The sequence below is a fragment of the Gymnogyps californianus genome, chromosome 1 (genome assembly GCF_018139145.2).
Source record: "Gymnogyps californianus isolate 813 chromosome 1, ASM1813914v2, whole genome shotgun sequence".
Classification (NCBI taxonomy): domain Eukaryota; kingdom Metazoa; phylum Chordata; class Aves; order Accipitriformes; family Cathartidae; genus Gymnogyps; species Gymnogyps californianus.
Genome location: NC_059471.1, coordinates 174,546,513 through 174,572,142, shown reverse-complemented (window position 1 = coordinate 174,572,142; position 25,630 = coordinate 174,546,513). Strand labels below are relative to the sequence as shown.

General features: G+C 37.9%; 1 protein-coding gene across 1 annotated transcript in view; it reads left to right on the top strand.

Annotated features, from left to right (window-relative positions):
• Nucleotides 1-25,630, top strand: part of OTOGL (otogelin like) — a 100,963-nt gene that overhangs the window by 47,671 nt on the left and 27,662 nt on the right. Inside the window, exons 26-42 of the mRNA XM_050902545.1 lie at nucleotides 2,522-2,656; nucleotides 2,804-2,824; nucleotides 3,150-3,278; nucleotides 4,996-5,115; nucleotides 7,356-7,472; nucleotides 10,305-10,461; nucleotides 11,016-11,042; nucleotides 14,933-15,100; nucleotides 16,672-16,950; nucleotides 17,559-17,676; nucleotides 18,921-19,000; nucleotides 19,939-19,987; nucleotides 20,663-20,701; nucleotides 21,977-22,010; nucleotides 23,452-23,466; nucleotides 23,500-23,677; nucleotides 24,562-24,704. Of these exons, the coding sequence (XP_050758502.1) occupies nucleotides 2,522-2,656; nucleotides 2,804-2,824; nucleotides 3,150-3,278; nucleotides 4,996-5,115; nucleotides 7,356-7,472; nucleotides 10,305-10,461; nucleotides 11,016-11,042; nucleotides 14,933-15,100; nucleotides 16,672-16,950; nucleotides 17,559-17,676; nucleotides 18,921-19,000; nucleotides 19,939-19,987; nucleotides 20,663-20,701; nucleotides 21,977-22,010; nucleotides 23,452-23,466; nucleotides 23,500-23,677; nucleotides 24,562-24,704 (1,809 nt within the window). The remainder of the gene's footprint in view (nucleotides 1-2,521; nucleotides 2,657-2,803; nucleotides 2,825-3,149; nucleotides 3,279-4,995; nucleotides 5,116-7,355; nucleotides 7,473-10,304; nucleotides 10,462-11,015; nucleotides 11,043-14,932; nucleotides 15,101-16,671; nucleotides 16,951-17,558; nucleotides 17,677-18,920; nucleotides 19,001-19,938; nucleotides 19,988-20,662; nucleotides 20,702-21,976; nucleotides 22,011-23,451; nucleotides 23,467-23,499; nucleotides 23,678-24,561; nucleotides 24,705-25,630) is intronic.

Here is a 25,630-nt window from a genome sequence, read left to right as displayed (position 1 = left end):
TTTTGCTGAGGCTAAGCTAACTGAAAAGAAATGAACTCTGCAATGAAAACAGCCCACAATGTCCTAGGCATCAAATAGACCCATAGACTGCAAGCAAAGTCCTTTTCTGAACGGATTCATGGCGGGGAGGTAGCTTCCTTGCTCACTTTTCATTTGGCCAGCACAGAATGTATCAGCTTGCATCCTATCTACCAAACTAATGAGTTTGTCTCCTTTTTAATTTACCATATCACCTCCAATAAATCCAAAAATGCTCTGGGCTGTTATCTGACTTCGAGGGGAATAATTACTGGACTGACTCCAGCAGCAAGCCTGGCTTAATTAAAACACAGTGTATTTCCCAAAAAGGTAGTGACTAATTTTATTCTGACTGCAACCTAAAACAACTTTACAACAGAATGGAACAGATGAACTTTGCTTTACCCTGCAGCTTTCAGTACTTTTAAACTGAGTTCCCCTGCTAAATCATGAAGAGCTGATTTCCTACACCCCCTTACCACCAGCAGCTAGTGGCTAACTTTATGCACCTTAACTGTTGTCTTCCAAGCTATTACTAACACATACCACCTGTTTCTTAAGCCCTGGCATTAGGGTAACATAAAGCTTGCAGGCAGTCTCCCATGCCTTATGTTCACTGCATTCGCTCATGCTTGCTGTAGAGTGTTTTCTATGCCAAGTAGCAGCATCCTCTGGCTTGTGGGCCAAGCTAGACTAAGGGCAGCAAAGCTGTAGCACCTCCTCTGGGTGGCAACAAAAATACCTCTACGCTTCCCATCATCTAGGGTTGGGTTTGGTTTTTTTTAGATTGAAAGTGTTCTTTAAACAGTTTGGTCACTATGACTTTTATAAGGGAAAAAAAAAAGCTGCTTCCTGTAGCACCTGTATTTTCTGTATGCAATGTTTCTCACTGGTGAGGAAAAATTGCTGATATCATTTTTTATTCTTGAATTCTGAGGAGCACAGAACAAATAAGGGTACAAATGTGAGACAGGCAAGGAGCAGTTAGGAGTATGTACCCAGCACCTTTCGGGGGTACACTGACCAAGGGAGAGGTACACTGACCAAGGGAGGGAGGAAAGCTCTGGAGAGAGATGCTGTGGGCACAAACCAAGGCAAGGTATCCCTCCCATTGTGGCCAAGCGGAGCTCTCCAAGAGCATTGCCGGGAGCCAAGAGGAGTTCCTAGGACTGGGGAACTGCTGAAAGCCATCATTCCCATCTTGCCCACTGTGCCCATTAGCACCTGCAACTAGTTTCAGCTAGTCATAGTCTCAGAGAGTGTTTAAAGGAGGGTGGGAGTAAGAAGAGAAGTTTAAATATCTCTTTGTTTCCAGCACTACCCAAGTGTCTCATATAAGACTGGATGACTCAGCGGGTGAGATATATAACTTGCCACCTCCAAGATTTTTATTTAATATCTTTCTCAGGTTTGTAATGACTGTAGGACTGAATTTGATCACAAATTAAACTGGATTCAGAAGCACTGTTATTGGCTTATATTAATGTTATGAAGTTAACTCTCTCAAGTCTTTTCTATAGTTATGGCTTCTTGTTGACTTGCAAGGATTGGTACAGAAATTAATTGAAAGGCAAATTAAAATAAGAAATAATAAGAGTAACTGAACTTTATTTCTGTTTGTGGTAGTGTTGTCAACTCTGAAAATACAGCTGGTCTCCTTTGTTCCAGTACCAATCCTAGCATGGGGAATTACAAGGTGCGCGTGTGTTTCCCTCAGGGTACAGAAGAACCGCAGAAGCTGTAGGTGAATAAACAGACATGTTGAGCCAAGGTGCAAAAGTGATTTTATATGCCTAGAATGCAAAATTAATTTACAGGCTGGAGAGCCAACAGATATGGGGGTGGGAAGGCAGTAAATTTGAATTTTGGGTACTACAACACCAGCAAATCAAAAGACAACAGAGTAGACAAATCTTCTAAACGTTAAAGAAAAAACATAAACAAAAATATCAGCAGAAACCTTTGTCCCCTCCAATGACACTGAGTATGACTCATGGTTTTGTGAATTTTGATGGGTGATGGTACAAAAATTGTTCTATCTACTACTGACAGATGGTAGGTTTCTTGGTTCTAAAAATATGAAAACAGCCTGATCTCATGTACCTTGGTTTAAAAATAAAGCTCTTTTTATAGCATGTCTCAATTTTGACAACCATACTGTGCAGTAAATATTGGATTCCACATATGAGCACATTTTAAAAACTTAAACCAGACTCTTATTTTAGGGGTAGGCTGATCCTCTGAGTTTGTGAAGTTCTCAGAAAGAGGACTCACAGCTGAACTTAACGGCTCTTTGTGTTTAACTCCAAAGTTTGAGTTGGTTATGGGTTCAGCTTTGAATTTAAAAATGCATTCCCTTGTTTGGTAGCTTTCTTAAATTTAACTTCAAAGATGTGTAAATACTCAGTTATCTATCTTTTTGTGATGGTAAGCCTGAAATAAATCTGCAGGAGTGAAATGCAATTGAATCTGTAAGTAATATGATTTCTTCTTCATATTGCAGAGCACAGATAACTCAAATATATCTATAATTGCTCAGAACAAAAAGTGCTTTGACAATGATATTGTTTGCTCGAAGAATGTTTTCATCACTGTTGGAGACACTGAGATTTATTTTAGTGAACTTTCTGGGAAGCAGGTTAGTTATTTTCTTTCCTTTTCGGGTTGCCCTTTAAGATAAGCATTGCAAAGTTACAACTCTAAAGGAGCACGTTTTTGGAAAACATCTCTCAGTCTGAGTTAACATAGTACAAGTGCCTAGGCCTGGATAAAGCAGCAGGTCCAGGAAAAATCTTATTTTTTCATTGTTTTTTTCAAGTTCTATTTGTCCTACAAAGAAGACTGCTCAAAAGTCTCAAGCAGTTGCAGCATATTGGCATTTATTTGTTTCTTTCCACTTGGTTTTGAAAGGGAAACCAAAGTACAAAATCAAAGCAAACTTGAATGATTGAAAAGACAAAATATCAAAGTATTAAACAGCATTTCTAGTACTATTATCAATCCAGCTATATGCTAAAGATAAAGTATTCTTCAGTATACACTTTGTTATTAATTGGCTGCATCCCTTGGTAGAATTACTTCATTAGATCTTAATAAATATTCATTTCTGTCAGAAGACCTTAAGGGGACAGGAAAACAAATCTAACTATCAGCTTTGGAAGGCTGGATATTATACTGTGATACACTTTCCAGAACAGGACATTACAATTCTGTGGGATAAGAAGACAATGATGCATGTTAAAGTTGGACCTCGATGGAAGGTGAGCCAAAATAAAAACCTGAGATTTTGTGTAGCTCTCTGTGTTGCTGATGTGATCTCTTATTGAATAACTGTGATTGTCTTTCCTTCATGACTAACTTTCCTAGTGATATAGCTGTTTATCACAGTGTTCAGCTGCTAGCATTTCCCAGGTAAGAAGAGACAGAGAACGTGATTTAATGGCTGGACTCCTGAAGAGAAGGGGTGATTCCTACATGCATGTTTCCTCTGTTGCTCCACACGTTGCAACCTTGCAGATATGCAGTGATTCAGCTCTGACTCAAAGCTACTTTGGGGGTGGGAAGAGAGGGTTAGTTTTGAGTCACCCAGTTCACTGCATGTTTTCATAATTGCTGAAGCCAATGGAAAAGAAGCTTCCATATTTAGCAACATGAAAGATGGCCGGTTTGTAGCACAGATTGGATTAGGCTGCTGATGGTACTGCACCCTGAGATGTAGTAAAGGCTGCTGAGATGAACAGATGGAGTCACGTCTTGGGTTTAAATTAAGAAGACAAGGTACAGGAAAGGATCTAGACAAAAACGGACATTTCAACCTAATAAGTATACTGTGACAGGGTTCAGCCATCATGCAGGGAAGAATATGAGGCTCCTTCTCTTGCCAGTTGCTCTTCTCTGTTTCATTCCTACATCATCATCTGCCTTGGTGTCTCTGCAGCTCAGTCTTTGGGTCCTGGCAGAGTAACCTTATCTGTACATTGATAATTACATTCCTGCTTCATCTCAACCATGAACACACGTATTGAGAAGGGGCTCTTTCCAGTAAAAGAAAAGAAAGCGCTCTATGCTAGAATACAATATCAGATTTTTTGAAGTGTAAGTCAAAGTTACAATGACCATCTAATCTGGCTTTAAAGCAACATTATTATAGGCTTTTGTCCCAATAGCCATAAAATGCTTACTTCACATACAAGCTGATTTATCAGCCATCAATACACATAGTGAAAAAAAATTCTTCTGTTTTTGAGTCAGCTAGTGGGGAGCTGAGTTCTAGTTCTACAGGTTGCATGCAGGGACACAAATACTTCAAGCTCTTTCTGTTTCCAATGACTGTTTCTTCCAGAGGCTCCAGTTCAGTAAGATAATGTCTGCAGCAGACCTTAAGGAAAAAGAATTCATTAGAGTGAGCCACAGCATCCTAGAAATCCAACTCTACATTTTACTGCTGTGCAGGAATATCTTTTTCTCTATGTATGTATACGTGTATGCATGCATATATACTTTTTCCATCAGCAGCACATGCCCCAACACAAGAAAGTTGCAGCTGTCCCTTTTGTAACTGCTATTACAAATGTTCTTGCTATTGTAAGCTAAAATTAGAGGCAGCAAGTTTTAATGACAACAACTAGGCAGGCTTCACAATCATGAGGTAATTCACCTCAACTTTTGACTTTTGGACTGGATGCACTACTAAGCTTTCAGAAAAAAATATGACTGGATTCCAGTCCCTTTTCACAGGCAGACAGTAAGAACAGGTTCTGGAAAACAGGAAGAAAAAAGGAAAACATAAATTTCTATTAAAAGTTATTTGCAGTATGGAGCTGTAAGCATAGCAGAGTGCCAGATATTTTCAAAGTATAAGTCAGAGTTGCATTCACCTTTTCAGTTTATGAAAGTTTTATTCCACATATGTCATTTGTACCAATTCTTGACCGTCAGTATATGTAAAAAAAAAAAAAAATCCTTCTTCTCTTTTAGGGTAAACTGGCAGGTTTGTGTGGAAATTTTGACAAATATACTTCAAATGATCTAACTACATCAAACAACATGGAGGTGAGAAATGCACAGGTGTTTGGAGACAGCTGGGTATTAGGACAGGTAAGTCCCATGTCCAGTAAAAATTTAGAAAAAAAGGATGATAATTTTAGTTTATAAATGAACATGTTATAAGCACATAATGTACAGGGATTTTCTAAACTCATGGTCAGTGTATAAAAGGACATTTTAATTTTTATGTCTGTAGATGTGAAATGTGTTAATAATGTCTTATGTCATAGCAAACATATACTGAATTTAAATGAAACCAAACAATCTCTTTAGGGAAGAATATATTTTTCCCTGTATAAGATAATTATCATAGCTGTCTGGATTTCAATTTTCTACAAAGTTAGATGCATTGCTTCTGATATTTTGGATTCAGCCCAATTTTAAAAACAATTTTAATTTCTCTGGTGTTGGAGGCATCAGGATATTGAAAGTAAATAGAATCTGAACGCTGGGAAAAAAGGTCTGGAAAAAAGTTTCTTTCTGAACACTTAAAAAAAACCTGGTGATTTTTTTTAGTTGCAGTTTGTAAACAGAGAACAAACTGACGAAGCAGTGGTGGTGAAGGGGTGAGACAGAAAAGGCTCAGAACAGCAACAGGCACAACCCAGTATGGAAACTTGGTTTCTGAGGAGAAGGGAAGAGTCTGTAGAGAGTGGATGACCGCAACTGTGTTTTATAACACAGGAGAATAGGTATTTTATTAATTTGTGCTGAGAAGATGTAAGGTTTTATAGCCTTCTGGACCTCCTGAAAAATCAGTATTTGTAAAGCATCCCCTTAGGATGTCTGTGAGAACTAGTTTTTAATCTGTTCTCTCCTTGACTCACAGCAGGAAATTGAACCGAAATCTCTCACCTCATGAAAGAATATGATACCTATTCTGCTTTGGAGTAAAGATTTTGAGGCTTCTCTCCCTCAGTATCTCCCTTTGGATCTATTTTACTTTACATAAAATGTTTAAATTGTGTGAGCAAGCAAGGCAAATGTGTAGTGTTGGTGGTTATACTGCTCATCTAGAAGGTGGTACATAAAGAAATGTGTAAATACTTTGTATGAAGTGTATGAATTTTTCTTTTCCAATTTATCAGTTCAGTGGCCGCTTTAAAAAAGCGTGTAGTGTTTGCACAGCACATTAACTTCTAGGATGTTATGACCTTTGCTTAGGCAGCCCAAACTTGCACCTGCCTTTTTGTGGCCACATATATTTATTTTTTTTTTTTTCCTAAAAGCTCATGTAATCTTCCAATCTCTGCGGCTGCCAAAGCACTCAGGATCTGAGTTCAATATTGGCCTCGCAGGCAGCCTGCACTCAGCCAGACTTGACACTTCACCTGCCTCCACAGTAGGCTGTTAGGGATTTTTTCAGAAAGGACCTTTGACCTTCATAGAGATGTATCCTGGTCATCTTTTCTGCAAAATCTAAATATTGTAAAGGAGTATTTGATAGCTGGAGGCCTAGAACCCAACTCTGCTGCTGGCAAACATGCTTGCATTGGCACTGCAAAGCGTGGGATGCTTCCAGGGTTTCTCCCTCCTGGAAGTGGCAGCACGTCCCCCCACGGCAGTGTCCGAGCATCCGCACAGGAGGGCAGCATAGGTGGGCAACTGTACTGCAGCTGAGGCTGTGTTGGGACACCCCAATGCTGCCTGCAGAACCATCATTACCCCCTCCTGGGCTTCCCTGCTGCACCAAGAGAGTATGGTTTTGGATGAACTTGTGTTTTCTGAGCTGAGTGTCATTTTGTTATATTTTTTTTTGTTCATTTGTTTTTCTTCTTGAAGAGAGACTTTAAGAGAGGGAGTTGTATCTCAGCCATTTTTTAGTTATCACGATGATCTTTGACTCTTTTTTTTTTATGGGCTGCTCTCTTCCTACCACTGCTTCGTTAGTTGAACTTACAGGGCTAAAGCCATCTGTAGTGTGACTCCATTTAAAGTCAGTGCAAAACCACCGGTGACGGATTTGGACCATGTATTTGTTTGCGATGTTACGGTTGGTTGCTTTGGTAATGATTATAACGTGTCACAAAGAAAACATTTTGTCTTTATGCACTGAGCAGACAGCAGGAACATTTTAGTACTTCAGAACAAAACACAAAGATTCTTTTTTGTGCAAATGTTTTCAATTATAACAACAAATCAGGGAAAGGGGAAGATGAAGACAGCATCTAAACTTTATTCTTGTTTTCTGAGTATGCAGGTATTGAATTATATGATACTATAGTGTACCTGAGTCCATGGTAAATACACCTTCATATAAAATGTTTGTGGTGTTTTTGCTTGTTTTTAAGTGCAAAAGCCCAAATGAAACACTAAGACCATGTGAGATACATCAGAGCAAGTTCCCTTATGCCAAAAAGGAATGCTCAATTTTATACAGTGATGTTTTTGCACCTTGTCGCAATGTGGTAAGTTTACTAAATATCCAAGATGTGCTCTCGTGTAGGAAAATATTAAAATTCCAGTAATTAATTTCTTCTTGCCATTCCCCGCAGTCTGAATGCCATGGAGGATACAGAGTAGAGCCCTGCAAGTATCTCTATGTGGGTGGGCTATGTTTGTGCAGAGCTCCTTGTTCCTTTCAAGACAGAAGCCTAAACATAATAGTGATAACTGGGAGTCATGAGTTAGTAGACTGGATAATCGAGGTTCTGTTCTCTTTAGAGGTTCTGTTTTATTTATATCTTTTATTTATATAGGTAACTAAATTTTTAAGGCTTTTGTATATATTGCAGGATTCTAAAATAAGAGTTTGTGTAATGTGCCTACAGCTTATCTCAAATGGTTTTATTTTGTTAACTGTCCTGCTCAATATAGAAAGAAATATGAGAGAGCAAGATTTCAGCTTCAGAGCTATCAGTATTTTTAACTGGCTGACAGCTTATCATCTGCTTTTTATCAAAACTCTGAGGTTTGGTGTCCTTGTTTTCCCAATACCTGGCTGAGCCTGGGACTTGAGTTACCAGTATGTCCTTAAGTTCAGCCTAGACAAGATGGGGAGAACAATAGCTGTGTGGGAATCTTTTATTCCATTTTAGTCCACCCTTTATCAACACAAGACATGCTCTATATATTTTTCCCTATTTCTGATTTTAGCCTCCCAAAGGTATTTAGTTATCAAAGGTGCTTCTTTACACCTGTGCAAGCAAGAGCCACTACAACATTTCGTCTCAGTCTCTTATTTTCTTTATGACTATTAATACTAAATGAGATCATTAGATGTCCCAGCTGAACCTCCTGACTTTCAGGACTGAAGTTTGATATCAACATGGTTAGGAATTTGCCTGAGGAGGAGGTTGCAGTAGCTTAACCCAAGAGATTTATTAATGTTGACTTTAGTTACTATGCAAAGAATTTTTTGAGCATGTGCCTGAGAACATAGTGATGAGTGTATTTTCAAAGTAGAAAGTAATAAATAAAAATGGAACTTTTTAGAGTTTTTAAGGACCTGTATTATTATAACTCATAAAGAAAGATGTTTTCTCTTAAACATTCATTTTCTATATCTTAGCCACGTTGTGATTAAAATTTGCAAACTTAATGCCAAAAATTTAGCATAATTATGTTAAAAAATGCATGTCAGGTGCAAAACATGTCATTTAATTAGTAGTCAAGTATTTTCACATGCATATATCCATCTTGTATGAGACAGCCTGTAAAGCAAACATCTTTCAGGTGTTTTTACAACCTATTCATCAGTGTGTGAAAATACGGCTCTTACAAATGTAACGTAAAGTGACCTCCTATCAAGGATATCTGCAGCTGACTGCTGGCTACACGGGTGGGGAGCTGGGTGCCAAGGAAAAAAGCCCAAGCAGAGACTGACACTGGGGGCACGGAAGGAACAGAAAGTGCAGATGTGGGTTTGAGGACATGCTTGGAGCAGCGCTCTTACAGTCGCTCCTGCTGTGCGGGTGGTGGAGGATCCTGCTGTGCATGGAGGCAAGCTCCTGCCCACAGGACAGGCAGCCTCAGAGTTCAGCTGAGGCTGGAAAACCCTGTTTTCAGGGAGACAAAATCTTACATCTCTGACTGGCAGCGACTGACAGACTGTAGTTGCCCAGCTAAGCGCTGAACTCAGCGGGGGCTGAGGAGTCTCAATTCTTGCAGGAAAAAAGGTCTTCCTCATAACTCCTGAACTCCGCAGGAGCTTTGACCCGAGGCTGCCAGGTCATCACAACAGCAGGGTGTTGCTGACCCATGGAGAGATGCTGTCCTGCAGACATGAGAGACAGGTTGTGCTCTTTGGAGTCAGTCTGCTGCTTGGTGGTTCCTGCGAAGCTATTACAGCCATTTTCAATGGAGCTAACGCTTGTGCCCCCACCCCAGTGGTATCCCTGTTTTCAAAGTAAGAAAAAGAATGAAAGCAAAATGGCATCTCTCTCCATGGAAGGCAGAAAAACAGTCTTCGTATTCCTGCCAGCTTCTAGCAACTGCCAGCTGAGAAGCTGTCTCTGTGTAAGATAAGTGCCGCTTTGTTACTGTGATGTTATTTCTGTGATCTGACGTGTGCCATTTGAGTGCTCTACAACTGAGCTAGACTAGAGTCTAAACTGAAGAAAAGCATTGCTTTAAACATTCCATGTGTTGAGTAAGAACACTGTTTGGAAACGTTGCTCAACATTTCAAAAAACCGGAGAAATAATGTGTCATGTAAAACCATGAAATAATACGATAGGATTTTAGAGTGAGGACATGGGTTTCTGATCTAATGAAGGTCTGCGGGCAAAGTATATTAAAATCTTGGTAAGTGCAGAAATATTTTTCTGCAAAATGTCACCAGCGTGCTCAAGCTTTCTTTCCCTGACCACCCCCCCCCCTACAAATTATTACTTTAATTACTTGATAATCAGAGCTGCAGCTCTGACTTTACTGTTGTTCATGCAAAACTGACAGGATGACTACAGATGGCAGTATTTGCCTTATAAACACAGAACTGCCAGCTTCAATATACTCTCCAAAACAGATGAACAGCAAGTGTGTGGACAGACATACTTGTTAACAGTCACTGATTGAAGTTTTCTCTTGGCCTGTAACGTAGCTACAAGCTGATCATTCGAAGTGTTTGTTTTGTATAGGAATGTACCCAAACCTTAGAAAATACGTTATTTTTGTGTTAAATTATTTCAGTCAATCCAGAGGTAGCACTCCTGCTGAAAATGGTGCAACACGAATTTGTACAGCTCATGCAATTAAGTCACCAGCCCTCTTCTTTTTTCTTTATTTTTTTCTCCCCCCAGATTGATGTGACTTCTTTTGTCAAAAATTGTCACACAGATACGTGCAACTGCAATCTTGGTGGGGACTGCGAGTGCTTGTGTACCAGTATTGCAGCTTATGCCCACAAATGCTGCCAGCAAGGAGCAGCGATTCATTGGCGATCTCCTTCGCTCTGTGGTATGTACCTGGGCTGGCCTCACACCAGAGCTCATCTTTGAGGCATCTTTGGCCTTTTGCTGCCCAATAATACAAATATGACAGAAGCAGGTGGATAATAAATGTACTACTTCACATTTTTCAAGCTATTTGTGTGTTAGCTCTTAGTCTTATACACCCAAATTTGCTGTCTTACTGAAGAGGACGGGCTGTGCTCAGGGTGTGCCAGCGCAGAGACTGTTGGAAAGGCACCAGTATACCAGAGCTGGGGTACGTCCAGTGTTCTGTGTAGGGCTGCAAAGAGATTCAGTCCATTCTACTTTTCATTGACTGTGAGAAGGGTTTTCGGTTGTAGAATAATTCATGCTTCAGGTCTGATGTCCTGACACATCTATTCAAATACAGCTGTATGTCACTGAATAAAAGCCTGAGGAAATAAAGTCACTGACTGAAATACATTACGGGAAATGAAACTTCCTCTGATGAAAGTGAATTTTACATCTTTAGGATGCAGATATGCATAGACTGTGTTGTTACTTTGTAATAATAATGTGCTTGTTTTCTTTTTCTTTTAGCTTATGACTGTGAATATTACAATCAAGGTATGTAGTATTTTATATTACTGTCTTTGATTCATCCTCATATTTATATACCTTGCTGAATACACTTACTCTTTATGTTTTCTAGCATACCAGCTAGCTATGTGCTAGAAACAAATCTGTATTGCCTGGTTCCAAAATGGGATCCATTTTTATAAAGCATTTAGTTGCAGAGAATTCCCCACATCAACCACTTTAGAATACGGAAGGCATCTTTGACGTACTATTCTATCATCTTTCTTTCTGTATGACGCCATTTTGAGATATTTATCTCTCCCCCCCCACCTTATTTTGTTTCTTCTTTAAAAACAAATACCCAAGAGACACTTCTCTTATATCAGTTCACTCAGACTAACCCTGGAAGAAAATAAGTTTGGTAATTTCTCTCTTTCACAGGTTAGAATGTTTTTTGTTTGTTTTTTTTTTTGTACTCCTGATTTGGGTACGTGAGTCTAATGAGCTCAGCAAGTTAGCAAAGCAAGTCCCCATGGGCCTTTCTGCTCTATGTCCAGGAACAGTGGTGGCATGGAAACAAACATCGTAGTTGTAAGCGAAACAACACATCTGGCATCTCAGGTGAAACATGATACAGTGCACACTGCAAATAAAAGCCCTCAGTAACTTGTGCTGAGAAGAGTCTCTGTCAGCTGCAGCAGTGTTGGAGGTTATCTCTTTTCTGTTCTCCCCATTCCCTAGGGTAGGATTGCATAGTCACAATCCCTCGAGCTCACTGGACCTTCAAATCCATTAGAAAGGAGAGGTGACTTATATGAGTAGCCTGAAGTATTCTATGTCATTTTGTGGCATATTCCTTGTCTATTTAATGTCATTATGTCATTATACTGACTTTTTCTTCCCTCCTTTTCTGCTATGGATATCTAAAATACTGTTCTTCTCTGCAATATCTCATGTATTACTTGAGATTTGTCCTACATAAACACAAACAGACAATCCTGCATTAGTAAGGAATTCAAATACTGACACATTAGTGTGCATCTTAGAAGGCTATACATGGTTATTACCATTTGAATTTTCACCTCACTGAACTAATTGCCTTTGGCACAGGGAAATTCAAGTCCTTTTCTCCAAAAATGAATGGTGTGGATATAATGCATCTCTGATGATACTGAGTTAAGATTAATCAGAATAATAATAAATTTGGTATGATTTTTGGAAAAAAATAAAAAAGCCTCATAAATTTTATGAACATTTGTCACACTATGCAATTATCTTTTAGGTTTTCATTCTGAAGTGGCTTGCTTTGTTTTATTTTTCCTTCTTTCATTGACATATAAAAGAGATTGCTCTGGTTCAATTAAAAACTCAATTGAATTAACTGATGGGCTTTTTCTTTGACTTGGTGTATGTAGTTTTAACATTGCTTCTGTTTTTAATGGGTGAAGGTCAGTGGCCCAGCTGTGTTGAATGATCTTAGTAATCCCTAATGTCTCAATTAATAACCTCATCATATTCAATGTGGGGGTGGATTAATGCACCATGCAGCATATCTTGGCAGTCAGGTAGAAGCTCTAGAAGGATGCTAGCTTGTGCTTGTACTGTAAATTTCAGAACTGGGACCTACTACATTTTGAAATTGATAGGTTACAGGATTTTATGCACAAGTCTCAAAAGTATTGTACTGTAAAGAACAGTTCCTTAGAATAAGAGTTGTATTCATTTAACAAACTTAATTCCTGTGCCATACCCTCTTATATTTGAATACTGTGCATGTGTTTTGTGGGGAGCAAGATATTGAAAAGGAAGGGAAACTTGACTAAATGCCATGATATGAATGTGACTTTTCGTACATCTCTTTTAGCGACTTGCATCCTATAATAAGCATCATATAGTAGATAATTTTTTTTTCCTCCAAGGAGTCTGACCCAGTACAGCAGCAGCATGTAGATCTTTCCAGGTATAGCTGACTTTCCATAATTTCTTTACAATAGGGAATTTTGTCTTATTTTAAAAGTAGTACGGTGTACTGATTTTGGCTTGGATAGAGTCAATTTTCTTCATATAGTTAGTATGGTGATATATTTTGGATTTGTGATGAAAACAGCGTTGATAACACACCCATGTTTTAGCTACTGCTTACACAGCGTCAAGGCCTTTCCTGGTTCTCATGCTGCCCCACCAGCAAGTAGGCTGGGGGTGCACAAGAAGTTGGGAGGGGACACAGTTGGGACAGCTGACCCCAACTGACCAAAGGGATATTGCAGAACATACGATGTCGTGCTCAGCAAGAAAAACTGGGGGGGAAGTTTGCTGGGGCTGGTGTTGCTCGGGGTCCAGCTGGGCATCGGTCAACTGGTGGTGAGCAACTGTGGGTTTTTGTATCACTTTTCTTGGTTTTGTTTTCCTTTGTTTCTTTTCTTTTTTTTTTTTTTTTTTTTTAACTTATTAAACTGTCTTTATCTCAACCCATGAGTTTTTTCAGTTCTTCCCCTCTGATTCTCTTGAGGACGGAGTGAGCAAGCGGCTGTGCGGTGCTTAGGTGCCTACCAGGGTTAAAGTCAAGACTGGTGTTACGCATGCTTCCACCACCAAATGCCAGCAAAGCACCTTTGGGACTAGGATGGCTCCTCCTCTGATTCTTTGTTGTTCTGTGTGATGTCAAACTGTTGAATCTTTATGGAAACTTTATCAATTACAGCTCACTCCTGCTTTTGCTCAAGTCATAGGCAAAATGTCTGTTAATATGCAGGGATAAATATTCAATGATTTAGAATAAAGAGTCTTTTTAAGATAAATTGTCTCGCCACTTCTTTAAAAGTGGTCATTTTGTGGCAAGCTTGTGGGCTTCATGTGCATATGAGCTCCACCATAGTTTCCATACAAAAACAGTAGTTATTTTCATGCAGTTTTCTTCAGAAATTGGTGTTTAACTTCTAGCTGAGCTAAATCTCACTATTATGAGAATTCCTTCCCTCGTGGAAGAGTTATATTTGAAAGGAGCTGTCTTAGGCTCGGAAGGGGTTCAGTCTTTTCACTGTAAGGATTAAAAGCTTTCACAAAACTTACACATTTTGTTTATTACTCACAAGGTGAGGTTTTAGAAGTATGCTGCTCTTGGTTCTTTCAGTGGGATATAGTGACAAAGATGGATGCTGTTGTATCTGGATGTATCCCTGTGAGCCTTTCCAGCCCAGCAGAAATAGCTCCAGGGTTTTGCTGCGGGGTATGGTTAGGCCAGCACTGTTTTGGCAGTGGTACCAGCTGAAGCTGTTATCACTGTTATATTGGCATGAGCTTTTGCATGATGATGTGGTGAACCAGACTGGAAAAATTAGCTGGTTATTTTTCAGCTGGACCACTTCACTGCTAAAGCACTTAGGATGGCATAATAAATGGGGCAGTAGGGGGGCAGAAGCAAGTGGTTTGTGGGAGAGGATGAACTAGACAACTGCTTAAGCAATATTGCTGCCAAAAGTTGAATTACAGCCTTATAATTTGAAATCTGTGGTTTTGGGGGGAATTGCCTTGTAGATCTTAGAGTAGCTTCAGTGTCTATTTGGGGTATAATATTAAAGTTGCTCTGTTGGTCTTTCAAAGGATAAAAATAAGGACATGTAGAAGACTACCATGAAAAAGCAGCCCAGATTGTTTTCTTGTACAGGTCATTTTGTGAGGATAGCTACCCACACTTTTTTGTGCTGGCTTTGTATCTGTTGTATTCTGGGCAGTAAGCAAAGAATAAGGGAGTACATTGAACAGGTAGATACAGACCTATTCCAGCATAAGACCTTGAGGCATTGAGCTGTAGTTCCAAATTTGTTTGATTCCAGGTATGGTGAAATGTTTAAGGCAATACATTATGTCAGCTAAGACTTAAGTTTTGTATGTTATGTAAGGAGGATTTTTCTTTTTCTGTTTGATTTTTCTTCCTTTAGGTCTTGGTGAAGGACCCTATATTTTGGCAAGTTATGGAGAGAATGACACAATTATAGGAGCTAACATATCCAGCAGAAGGATATTTCCCCTGCCTAGAACCGGAGCATATGGAAACGTATTTTTCAGTTTCATGATCACTCCAGGTCTTTTCAAAGATAAAGATTTATGTAAGTGTTCTCAACAATTTTGCTTATGGCAATACATATTTTTCAAACTATATGAATGATTTTTGCTGTATCTTCTAAATCTCCTAAAATAGTCTAGATATTTTTAGTATTGGAATAAGTAAGGATGAAGCAATCAATTCCAAACCTGAGGAGGAATACTGATTTTTTTTTTTTTTTTTTTAAATATTGGAAAACCTTGCTGCCAGCTCTAAAGCTGACTTTTCAAAGATTGTTTTAGAAATACTGCAAAATACAAGTGAATAGAATTCCTTTGTGAAAAAAAATTGGTTTGTATAACTAGAAACTGGAAAATTTTGCACATGTATCTAGCAAGTATCAACACTGAAGGTGAATGCAGGATATTTTTGTCTCCAGTAAAATCACTTCTACTTTATCTCTTCTTTTTTGTGACTTTCAGTGGACTATAAAATGTGCGACTTACTTAGAACAACCAATCTGTCTCCTGCATTGTTAGTGATCAGCATCTCCATACAATGTAGAAGGAAGTTTCTTAGGTGAACAGCTATTCCTAAGCTCTATTTTTCACTTATCAGAGACTGATCCAAACTATACAACCAAAAATAAATATGTTTAAATATTTTTCCTTCTGTATGTATTTTCCTTTCTTCACATGTATTGGGTTTGTGTCAATTAAGTCAATACAGATTTATTCATTGCTTTCTCACAGAATTTAATTTGTTGAAAAAAATCCCAAACCCTCAAAAATCAACATAGAGAAGGGCTGTCTTCACAGTAAAATTTGAAACTATATTCACAAACAGTTGACAATTTTGCAGTGGAGAAATTAGGTTTTTAGATATAATTTTGAAATGAGAAAGTACTTAGAACAGAAGAATTAATTCAGTCTTGTCAATTCTCCAATGGATGTAAAGTGGATTCATTATATCTGTGCAGCACACGGGTAGTTTTCATATCTGTGAGGAATGAGATAGTATTCATCTAGATTAAAGACACTTCAAGATTTTATTCAAGTTGAAAACCAAATATGAAGTCAGTCTTCTAAGTTGTTAAATTTTCAGAGAATTTTCTTCATTTTTGATTTCTGGCATGGGTAGAGCAAATAGAGGGTCGAGTCTTTTATTTGGCCACAGGTTTTCTTACTGTATTGCTGGATATGACTGTATGTAAAAAAAGCCTGACCTCAAGGTGAAGTCAAGCATATTCTTACCATATTTGCGTGATGTTATTTACTAATGGAATTTTGATACAGCTGTTAGGCATTTGTTCAAATTTGAGAAAAAACTCCCAATTTGAGCAAGTCCTAATTTGAGACTGCTTATGAATCATTTCGAAGGCTGCTAGTGGTAGGCTGAATGTAGTTTTGATCTAACTGATTAGCTCTCTGGTGGCTCTGGACTATGTGAACATCTGAAGTCTCCTTTAGACCCTGCATTTCTTACTTTTTTTGTGTTACATAAAACTGAAATTTTTTTTGGTGAAAAGCAGTCATTTAAAAGGAGCCACTTAACAGCCAACATATAGATTTTAATCTCACTTTTGTTTTCTGTGAAAATCTTACTATTATTATTATTTTTTTTCTTCTGTGGAAGCTCTCTCTCTTGTTTCCCTTGAATCTGCTGAAAGACCAAACTACTTTCTGTACGTACACGACAATGAAACCGTTGGGTTGGAACAGTGGCAGGCAAGTGCCTCCTTTCGGAGACGAGCCACCTTCTTCCACCACCAGGGCCTCTGGAGTCCAGGGCTCAGCGCCTTTGAACTGCACAGTAAAAAAGGCTTTTTCATCATTCTCACCTCATCTGGTGTTAAAGTGGCAAAGTACGATGATTCAGAAGAATTCAAACGTTTGAGTAGCTTTAATATTGAAGGTAAATTTTACATAATACCCAGGGATAAGTAAGTTTTTTTTCTGCTTGCCTTTAGAGCACCTTCTTCAGCAATAGTAACAAATACTTTTTATCCTATTTTTAATTACTATTCTTTGTCTTCCCCCCCACCTCCAAATGTTATTATTTTCTAATTTTTGCAGATATGATGATCGCTTTATCTTTGGACTATATTTTCATTGTTTTACTCTTTCAAAATGAACGTGGCATGTCACAAAAAGATGTGTGTTAATGTCTTGTTAGTGAGCTATAGATATCTATTCTTTTAAATGAATGGGGTAATTGTATTGCTTCTGCAACCAACAGTACTTTCACAATGCTTAATTGATTTTTAAGGTTTTTAAACATACTATGTTGTAAAAGTGAGTAGCTGTTTGTATCTTTGAAGCTTCAGTGTCTTTTAGCTTGATTGAATTTAAAATACTTGAAATTGAAAATGAACAAGATCTCACTTATTTGAAAATTCTCAAGAATTTCTCTCCTTGGTTTTCATTTTTCTGAAAATCCCATTGTACATTGTAGAAAAGACTATAAATTTATAGTTTATTCGCTACACAATCAATAAATAATACCTTTTCCTTCTTTCTCAGAACTTGGTGCGTCTGTGCCTTATAGAAGGATGTGTGAATGGCGATATGAATCTTGTGCTAATCCTTGTGTTAAAACATGTAGTGATCCTGAAGGAATAGCATGTAAATTCCTTCCTCCGTAAGTCAAATTAAGCTCAGTATTGCTACTGTATTGGTTTTTTGTATTACGTGTACCGCGTGCTTTCTGAAAATTACTGCAGCTGCAATATCCATTCATTTTTACTTATCCAGATTTCAGTATCACTCTTGTGAGCAGATCTCACAAGTCATGTGAAAACATTTGTAACAAGCCTCTCATTTCCCACAATATATATTCCTGTTTACATGCAATCTTTGAACACAAGAATAAGAGGGTTTTTATGTAGCCCAGGGGATTAGCTTCTGGTAGTGGTTAGGTAGAAACCTATTAAATTAAATGAAGGTTGTTCCCTTCTATGGATTTATATTCACATTCTAAACCAGCATCCCACGATGCTGTAAATGACTACATCTTTCTGGTGTTTATATGAGAGAGATCAAAAACTGGAGGAATAGTAAGGGTGGACTACGCCCTCTCCTGTAAGAGGAAGGAACTTTATACTAAGAGATGCTCATTGTCGTGACACGAGGGATTTCACACTGCTGATGTTATATTGTTACTTAGTAACAAGATTTCCGGTCTCCATGGTCTCCCCTGGCATCTAGGGAACCACACATTTTTTAAACAAACTAAAAGGAAAAATGCCTAAAAACTTAAGGCACAAAATCTGGTGGAAAAGAAATGGTATTTTGAATTTCAGACTATCTCCCTAGGCATATGCAGTTTATGATTAGGAATGTTACTAATATTGCTAATTTTCTTTCTTGGTATTCTTAGCTTTTTTCATATGGGCATACTGGTTGTTAATTTAATAATCAAAATGAAAAAGGTAAGGGACTATATGGACTGGTCTGCACTTTCCTACTCTGAAAGTGCACAAGAATGAGACTTTCTATAGAATCCATTTAAATATTTTAATGTCTCAAATGAACATATGTGGGTAAAACAGTGGTCTCATAGTGAAGTTCCTTGTCCTATGGGAAACCTTCCTGCTTAGGGATCTGAACTTCTACCTGGTTGTGGAAGCAGAATGGTCCAAAACTATCATGTTCACCAGCCTATGCAAAGAACTGATTATTAACAATTTAGAAACAGAATTGTGCTGTTCAACATCTTATTGACCTTAAAATGCTTCAAAACGCTGTGTTCACCATTACACTGCAAAGTTCTCAGAACTCTGATGGGGACGACATTCAAATGTTTCATTTTGCCAAAGTGAAATAATTTAAAATTAATTTATATTTCTACTGTGGCTTTAGAATTAACTATACAATATTTTAAAGGGTTGAAGGATGCTTGCCATACTGTCCCAAAAACATGATCCTTGATGAGGTCACACTTAAGTGTGTTTATCCGGAAGACTGTAAGTATACTTTATTATATTGGTCTAATCTTATAAATCACTCTAAAGATCCCAGGAAAGGTTTTAATCAAATGTACATTGATTTTTTTTTTATTAAATGCTTTACCAGAAGAAGAACGTCTCTCTGGGACATAGACTCCATTCCCAGTCATCCAAAATACATCTCCTACATCCAAACAAGCCATATCTAAAGTTGAATTCTTTCATTTCTCTAATAGTGTGTTACATTTAACCTTTTGTTATGGTGTTATACTCATCACAATTATACTTGATTATATACTGCTAGTATATCATATGTATATAAAAGAAAGATCCCAAATGGAAGAAACACTGCTGTGGTGAAAAGTTCAGACTTTTCAGCTGATGAACCACCACTAATAAATTCAGTGCATCCTTTTCATAACTTCTGGTGTGTGAATTTACCACATTATTTGCTTATTTTGGGGATACAGTATTCTTTTAACATAAAAATTACATTTTAATACTGTCTCTTATTTTATTTTGCAAGTTTTGAATTAAATACATTATGTTTGATATTTGCTAGTACAAAGTTATCTCATATAGTATACTACCTTCCAAAGATATAAAAGAAGATAACATATTCTATAATATATTTATTCCAAATATTTTACTATTTTGGATTTACTGAATTTTCCATGGAATTCCCTTGTTGCTTCAAAACTTCTCTGCAAAATCAAGGTTTTCGCTAATAATAAAAAATTAGCTACTCCATTTGCAAAAAAAATTAGAAAACTTCTTGAGTCAGCTGAGTTCCTCAAAGTCATCAGGCAACCTGGAACCATTGGCAAGTTATCTTCTCAGCAAAATGATGCTCTGATTTGCTAATATTTAAATGGGACTTGAGGAGAGATAGATGTTGCTATTTTGCTTTACCAATAATCCATAAAAGACAGTGAAACATGCGTTTTTCCTTTTAGGCATACCTGTGACATCTACAGAATCAGCAATTGGAACAAAACCTTCACTGTTAATCTCTCACACGGGCGCTACCACAGAGAGATTTCCTCAGACACCTCCTTTATTTGTTACTTCAGGGACTGAGTCAACTCATACCGGTGTGACAGCCAAAATAACCATGAAGGCAAACACAACTTTAAGGGGAATGAATATGTCAGCACAGTCCATTACAGACTTTTATTCATTGGAAGCATCTAATGCAGCCACCTATTCAACATTTTCATTACCAAGTACAGTGGAGCCTTCTGATGTACTTCACAGCACAGCCAGCCCTACTGTCCTTTCCAAACTCATCTCTTCCACAGATTTTCCAACTGCTCTTCAAGCCTCAGCAGTCACATCACATACTGTCAGTTCTACTGCATCTAGAACTTCACCCGTTACAATAGCAACTCCAACAACCCTGCTCAGTGCAAGTTCTATTCCAACACGTTCCGCATTATTAACGCCCACTTCCCTAGTGGTAGTTCCATTTCCAATTGAAACATCAATCGCTCAGCTAGGAACTGTTCCCCTTACCTCAGCATTAACAACTTTAACCTCCAAACCATCTTTTGTCACTTCTGAGCTGCCTGCAGGGACTGGGAAGAGTAAGAGCCCTTCAGTGAGTCATTCTAAGGGAGCAACAGAATCCTCTGAAGTGTCTTTGTCTGCTTTGCTGGCTGGCAGAGCAACTTTCACAAGACCTGTATTTCTTCTAGGTTCACAGCTGACACTAAGCACATCTACTTCTCCTACATCTACTTTGTCTGTTAGAACTACGTCTGGCACTGGTCAAACTGCAGTTCACCCAACACCCATTTCTGCACTGACTTCAAGTGCCCCTCAAATTCCTATGACTACTAGATTTGCTAGCTTTGAGACAAGTTTTCCTCAATTAATCACAGCTTCACATTTTGAAACAGCAAAACCCTTGTCTAAAACTTCTCTGATATCTTTAAATGCAAGTTCTTTAGCTAGTTTTTCTCCAAAGCCATTTTTATCTTCAGTGGAAATTTCACTGACTGTTCCCAAGCAGACATCTCCATTAATAAAAGGCAGTACTTCTGCTGCTCTGCCCATAATGACTGTATCTTCACCAGAAGTTGCTTCTCAAATCCCTATAAACACTTCTTCGAGTCCTTCTGTAACACGGACACTATCTATACCAGTGCGTTCTCTGATTACCTCCTTGAAGCCCAAAGCTATGGCAGATGTCACTGTTGCCTCCAAAAGTCTTTATAAAGTACCTTCCACTCTTCTAGTCAATCCAACAATCTCTGATATGTCTATAGCAAGTAAAGCCTCAACAGAAAATAAATACATAATACACACTGATTCCTTTTCAGTGTCATCCATTTCTAAAAAGCCAAAGAAATCCATTAGTTCTACAGTCTTCCCTCTTAGGACATTGGTATTACCTCTAAATGCTACATTAATAACCACTTCAGAAACTACAGAGTACCCAAGCAGTTCACATACAGAATTGAAAACTGACCCTGTGGCACAACGTTCAGGCACTTTCATTCCTAAAGATCCTTCTCTTACAAGGTCATCATCTTTATTTACAATCTTGTTATCAACATCGGTACCATCTTATGTGACATCTCATACTACAAGTTCTTCATTGATTCCCATAGTCAGTAGGACATCATCATTAACACAAAATATAACTGCTACCCAAACACTAGTTTCATCTCCAGATACACAAGGAACCTCAAAAAGTCCAGTTACAGACTTTGCAACTCCTTCTGTAGATTTTTCTACATTCACTTTAAACATAAGCCCTTCTACCAGCCTTTCAGCAGTGCTAAAAACATCCATTATAATGCCCTCTTTACTAATGTCTACAACTCCTGAAGCCACTTTAGAAAACCAGTCCAGTAGGGTCTCTATGTCTTCACCTCCTCCTAAGACCACTCGTATCTCTACTGTTTCTCTAGGAAAACAGAGTTCTTCAGTAAGTTCTTCAGAAGAAGATGGAACAATGATGTCAGTCATATCAGCTGGAATCATCACTCTATCCACTACACCAATGATCACGAACACGACAGTGAATGCTACATCCTTAAAAGCACCTTATATTTCTGCAAAAATACCACCTAGCTCTTCAGCCAGTTTATTAGTTGCTTCTGGCACTACCGTAGCCTCTAGGATTACTACAAAAACCACTGATTCTTTTGTTGCCGATTTGGAGTTTTATATGGCTTCAGCTTCAGTTCCTACCACCACAGAAACAGCCATGCATGTGTCACACAAATCTTTACTTACATCTGCAGCAACTCAAGCTTCACAGAGCACTAAAGAAACTCCAAAAATGACGATCATGAAAACAACTGGTACTATGAGTCCATCGTCACAGATGAAGAGTACCTCATTTACAGCTTCAGAAGTCAAATACGCAACCTCTTTTGAAAGAACTGTGGATATTTTAGAAAGTGGTCAAACTTCACATGAGCAAAGAAATGTTACCAAGACAAAGTCAACCACAACTGAGAAATCTTCCCTGCCTTATTTGACAGTATCTGCAGTTCAGAGTTCGCCTTTTTCAAGAAATACAACCTCAGTAAAAAATCTCTCTCTGTCTGGAGTCCTGGATGTAACAACATCAGATTGGTCCAAAATCCCAACGCAGAAAACCATTAAACCTTATTTCAGTTTAACAGAGCCCACAGAGCTGCAGACCAGAACTATAATAGATTTATCTCATTCTAGTGGTGGAATGGCTCTGCCTTCCTCTTCAGAGCCTGTGGAAACACAAACTTCTCTGGCAAGCACAGAAACAATGACAGCTATAGCTGACAAGGCTTCCTTTGGTACAATGATGCATACACTGATGTCTACATCTTCTGAATGCGTGGTATGATCAGTTTTACTTACCCCTATGTGTTAAAATACATATTGCTTTTCAGTCCATTCTGTTATGCTATGTATGTAATACCAGAGATTTAAAATATCTCCTATTTTTGTTTTTATTTGTATATTTTAAAATACTCAATTATTCTTAGAGGATTGTTGTATCTCTACTCTTATACTGCCCTGGTATATTCTGCAACTTGGATGTATTGCTCTGGAAAAAAATGGCTTTTAAATCTATGTGCTGATTCCAGATAGTGAAATATATTTCTGAGGTGCAGAAAAAGCCATAATCCATGGAATTTTTGGGTTTCTGCATAATCTCACCCTGTCTTTCTTTTTTCCATTGGCTTCTTTGTCATAGGGTTTAAAATGATGGGAATGCATGATTCTGTATTTCTTAATATGCTTCAGATTATTACTGAACATAACGTGTAGCCTCAATGCATAATGCTTTACATAGAGTATTCCACCAAAGCCAGATGGAACAGGAAAGGTGTGGGTGAATGGACATGCACCATTGTCGCCTGTTACAACCACACAAAAGCAATTAATTCCAGAATAGCTGATGAGGGGTCACGTAGATACGCTGATTCTGTCTCAGAGCAGTGAACAAGTGATCACTTGGACTTCATAAGGGCAATGAATGTAAAGTTGATTCTGGTTGTTTTTTCCTTATATGACAGCCAAGATACCTTGAACCTGTCGACAGATGTAGCCAGTATGTATGTGTTAATACGGGCTGGATGTTGTACAACCTTTCAAGGAACTGCCCTAAGGATGTGCAGAAGCCAGACTGTGGTTTTCGAGGAATGCCAGTTCAAGTTAACACTGATAGTTGTTGCCCAGAATGGGAATGTCCCTGTAAGTTACTGTTTTATTTTTAAATACAACATAGAGCCTTGATCTGTAAATTTCAAGTAATAAATTAAGGGTTTATTACAGTGGGAATATGAGGTTGAATACTGGAATGAATTTAAAAGAGCTGTTCATCAGCAAAACAGAATTAAATATACTGAATGTTTTGGTCTCTTTGAATTAACATTCAAGAGAGGCAAAATATTTTGTTTTGAATGAAAACATTGAAATTAAATCTGCAACATGAACATCAGCATTTTCAAGCTGAGACTTTTCAGAATTTCTAACAGTAGAAATGTTGAGATTTCAACATTTTGTGAAGAAAACAAATTAAATACTGGCATTTTCTGAAAGACAGAACGCCCAAATTTCAGTTAGCTCTAACCGCAGTTTTTAGTCATACTTAGAAACTGCAGAAACTGGAAGATGACTGTCTGTCAAGGGAACAAAAAGACCAAAGAGAGGTCATATTAAAACCTTCGCAGCATTACTGAAACCAATATCACACTTTTAAATATTTGTCTCAAGATAGGACAGATCGGTCTCTTGTTATCAGTATCTGAAACATATGTATATTTTAATGCATATATTTTATCTCACAATGTACATATTCATTGACCTTGCCTGTAAAACAGTGACTTAAGTGAAAATTTTCACCAATTTCAACTTTCTCCCCTACCCTGGGCATACAGCAGTAAGTTAAGGTGTTTCCACCGAGTAATATAAGATACTTGCTTCTGCTTATGGCTCAGTATGCTGTCCGCAGAACAAGGTCATCTATATATATATGAACGTATATATGAAAGCAAATATTGGTAAAACTGAAAGTTTTTAGAAATGTCCTGTATTCGGTTTTGTGGTAACCTCATTAAATGACAGTTCTTTTTTAGGTCAATGTTCTGTACTGTCTGAACTGAGTGTTATTACATTTGATGGAAACAACATAGCCCTCTGTAATATGGCTTCCTACATTTTAGTCAAGTTACCAGGAGAAATTATTGTTGCTCATATTGAAAAGTGTCCTGCTAATCAGGTAAGATTCTTGCACTTCCGCAATAATTGTAATAGTTTCTTGAATTTTTGTGTTACAGGTATGAAAGTCTGCAAAAAAGTATCACTTAAAACTTTCAGATAAAAGCCACACCCATTGAAAAATGGCAAGTTATCTAATTTTCAAGGAGCATGCTTAATCGTGCTGTCTAGATAAAAGAATTTTATCTCAGGTTAAATAGTAATTGTCGTATTATGTTATAAAGAAATTCAAATGTAGGTTCCTTTTAAATTATCAGGGGTGACATAACTTCTGAATCTGCATGTCTCCTTTCAGGCTCTCCACCCACAAATATTCTTGAGGCCTTGAATTTATACTTTACAATATGGTCAAAATACTAAAATATTTTGAATAGTCACAAAAATATTTTGTAGTTATTTTAGGAAGGTATTAATGAGTTTGTGATTAGTGTGATGAGTTGTTTGTCTAATGTGAGATGTTCTTTGTCTAATTCTCTGCATTGCCTACAGAGGGGATCCAGCTGCTTTATTTTTAGACTGCCAGTTTAGGTCAGGTCAGTCTCATCCTTAGAGTCTGTACATACATTTCCTCTGCATTGTCCATAGTCCTAATTTATGCAGCCCTTGAACAACTGGCTTGTATTTCCATCTTTGCTTTGTGGATAAGCAAGTTCCTGATGAGGAACTTCATCAGGCTTCGTTCCTTCCCATCCTTATTTGGTCTCTTATCTACTCTCACTGGGCAACTGTACACTTGATTTTTAAGTCCGGAGTCTTACACTGTTTTAGAAGTTTTCTCTTAAATTGCTCTCTTTACTGTTTCTTGGTTGCAGTCTAAAGGTGTGAACGCAGCTCACATAGGCAGATGAGCTTTAAAAGTCTGTAGCTGTAGTTCTTTAAGAAATATTTTTTGAAAGGGCTTTGCAGCATATGCTGACTCTCGTGATG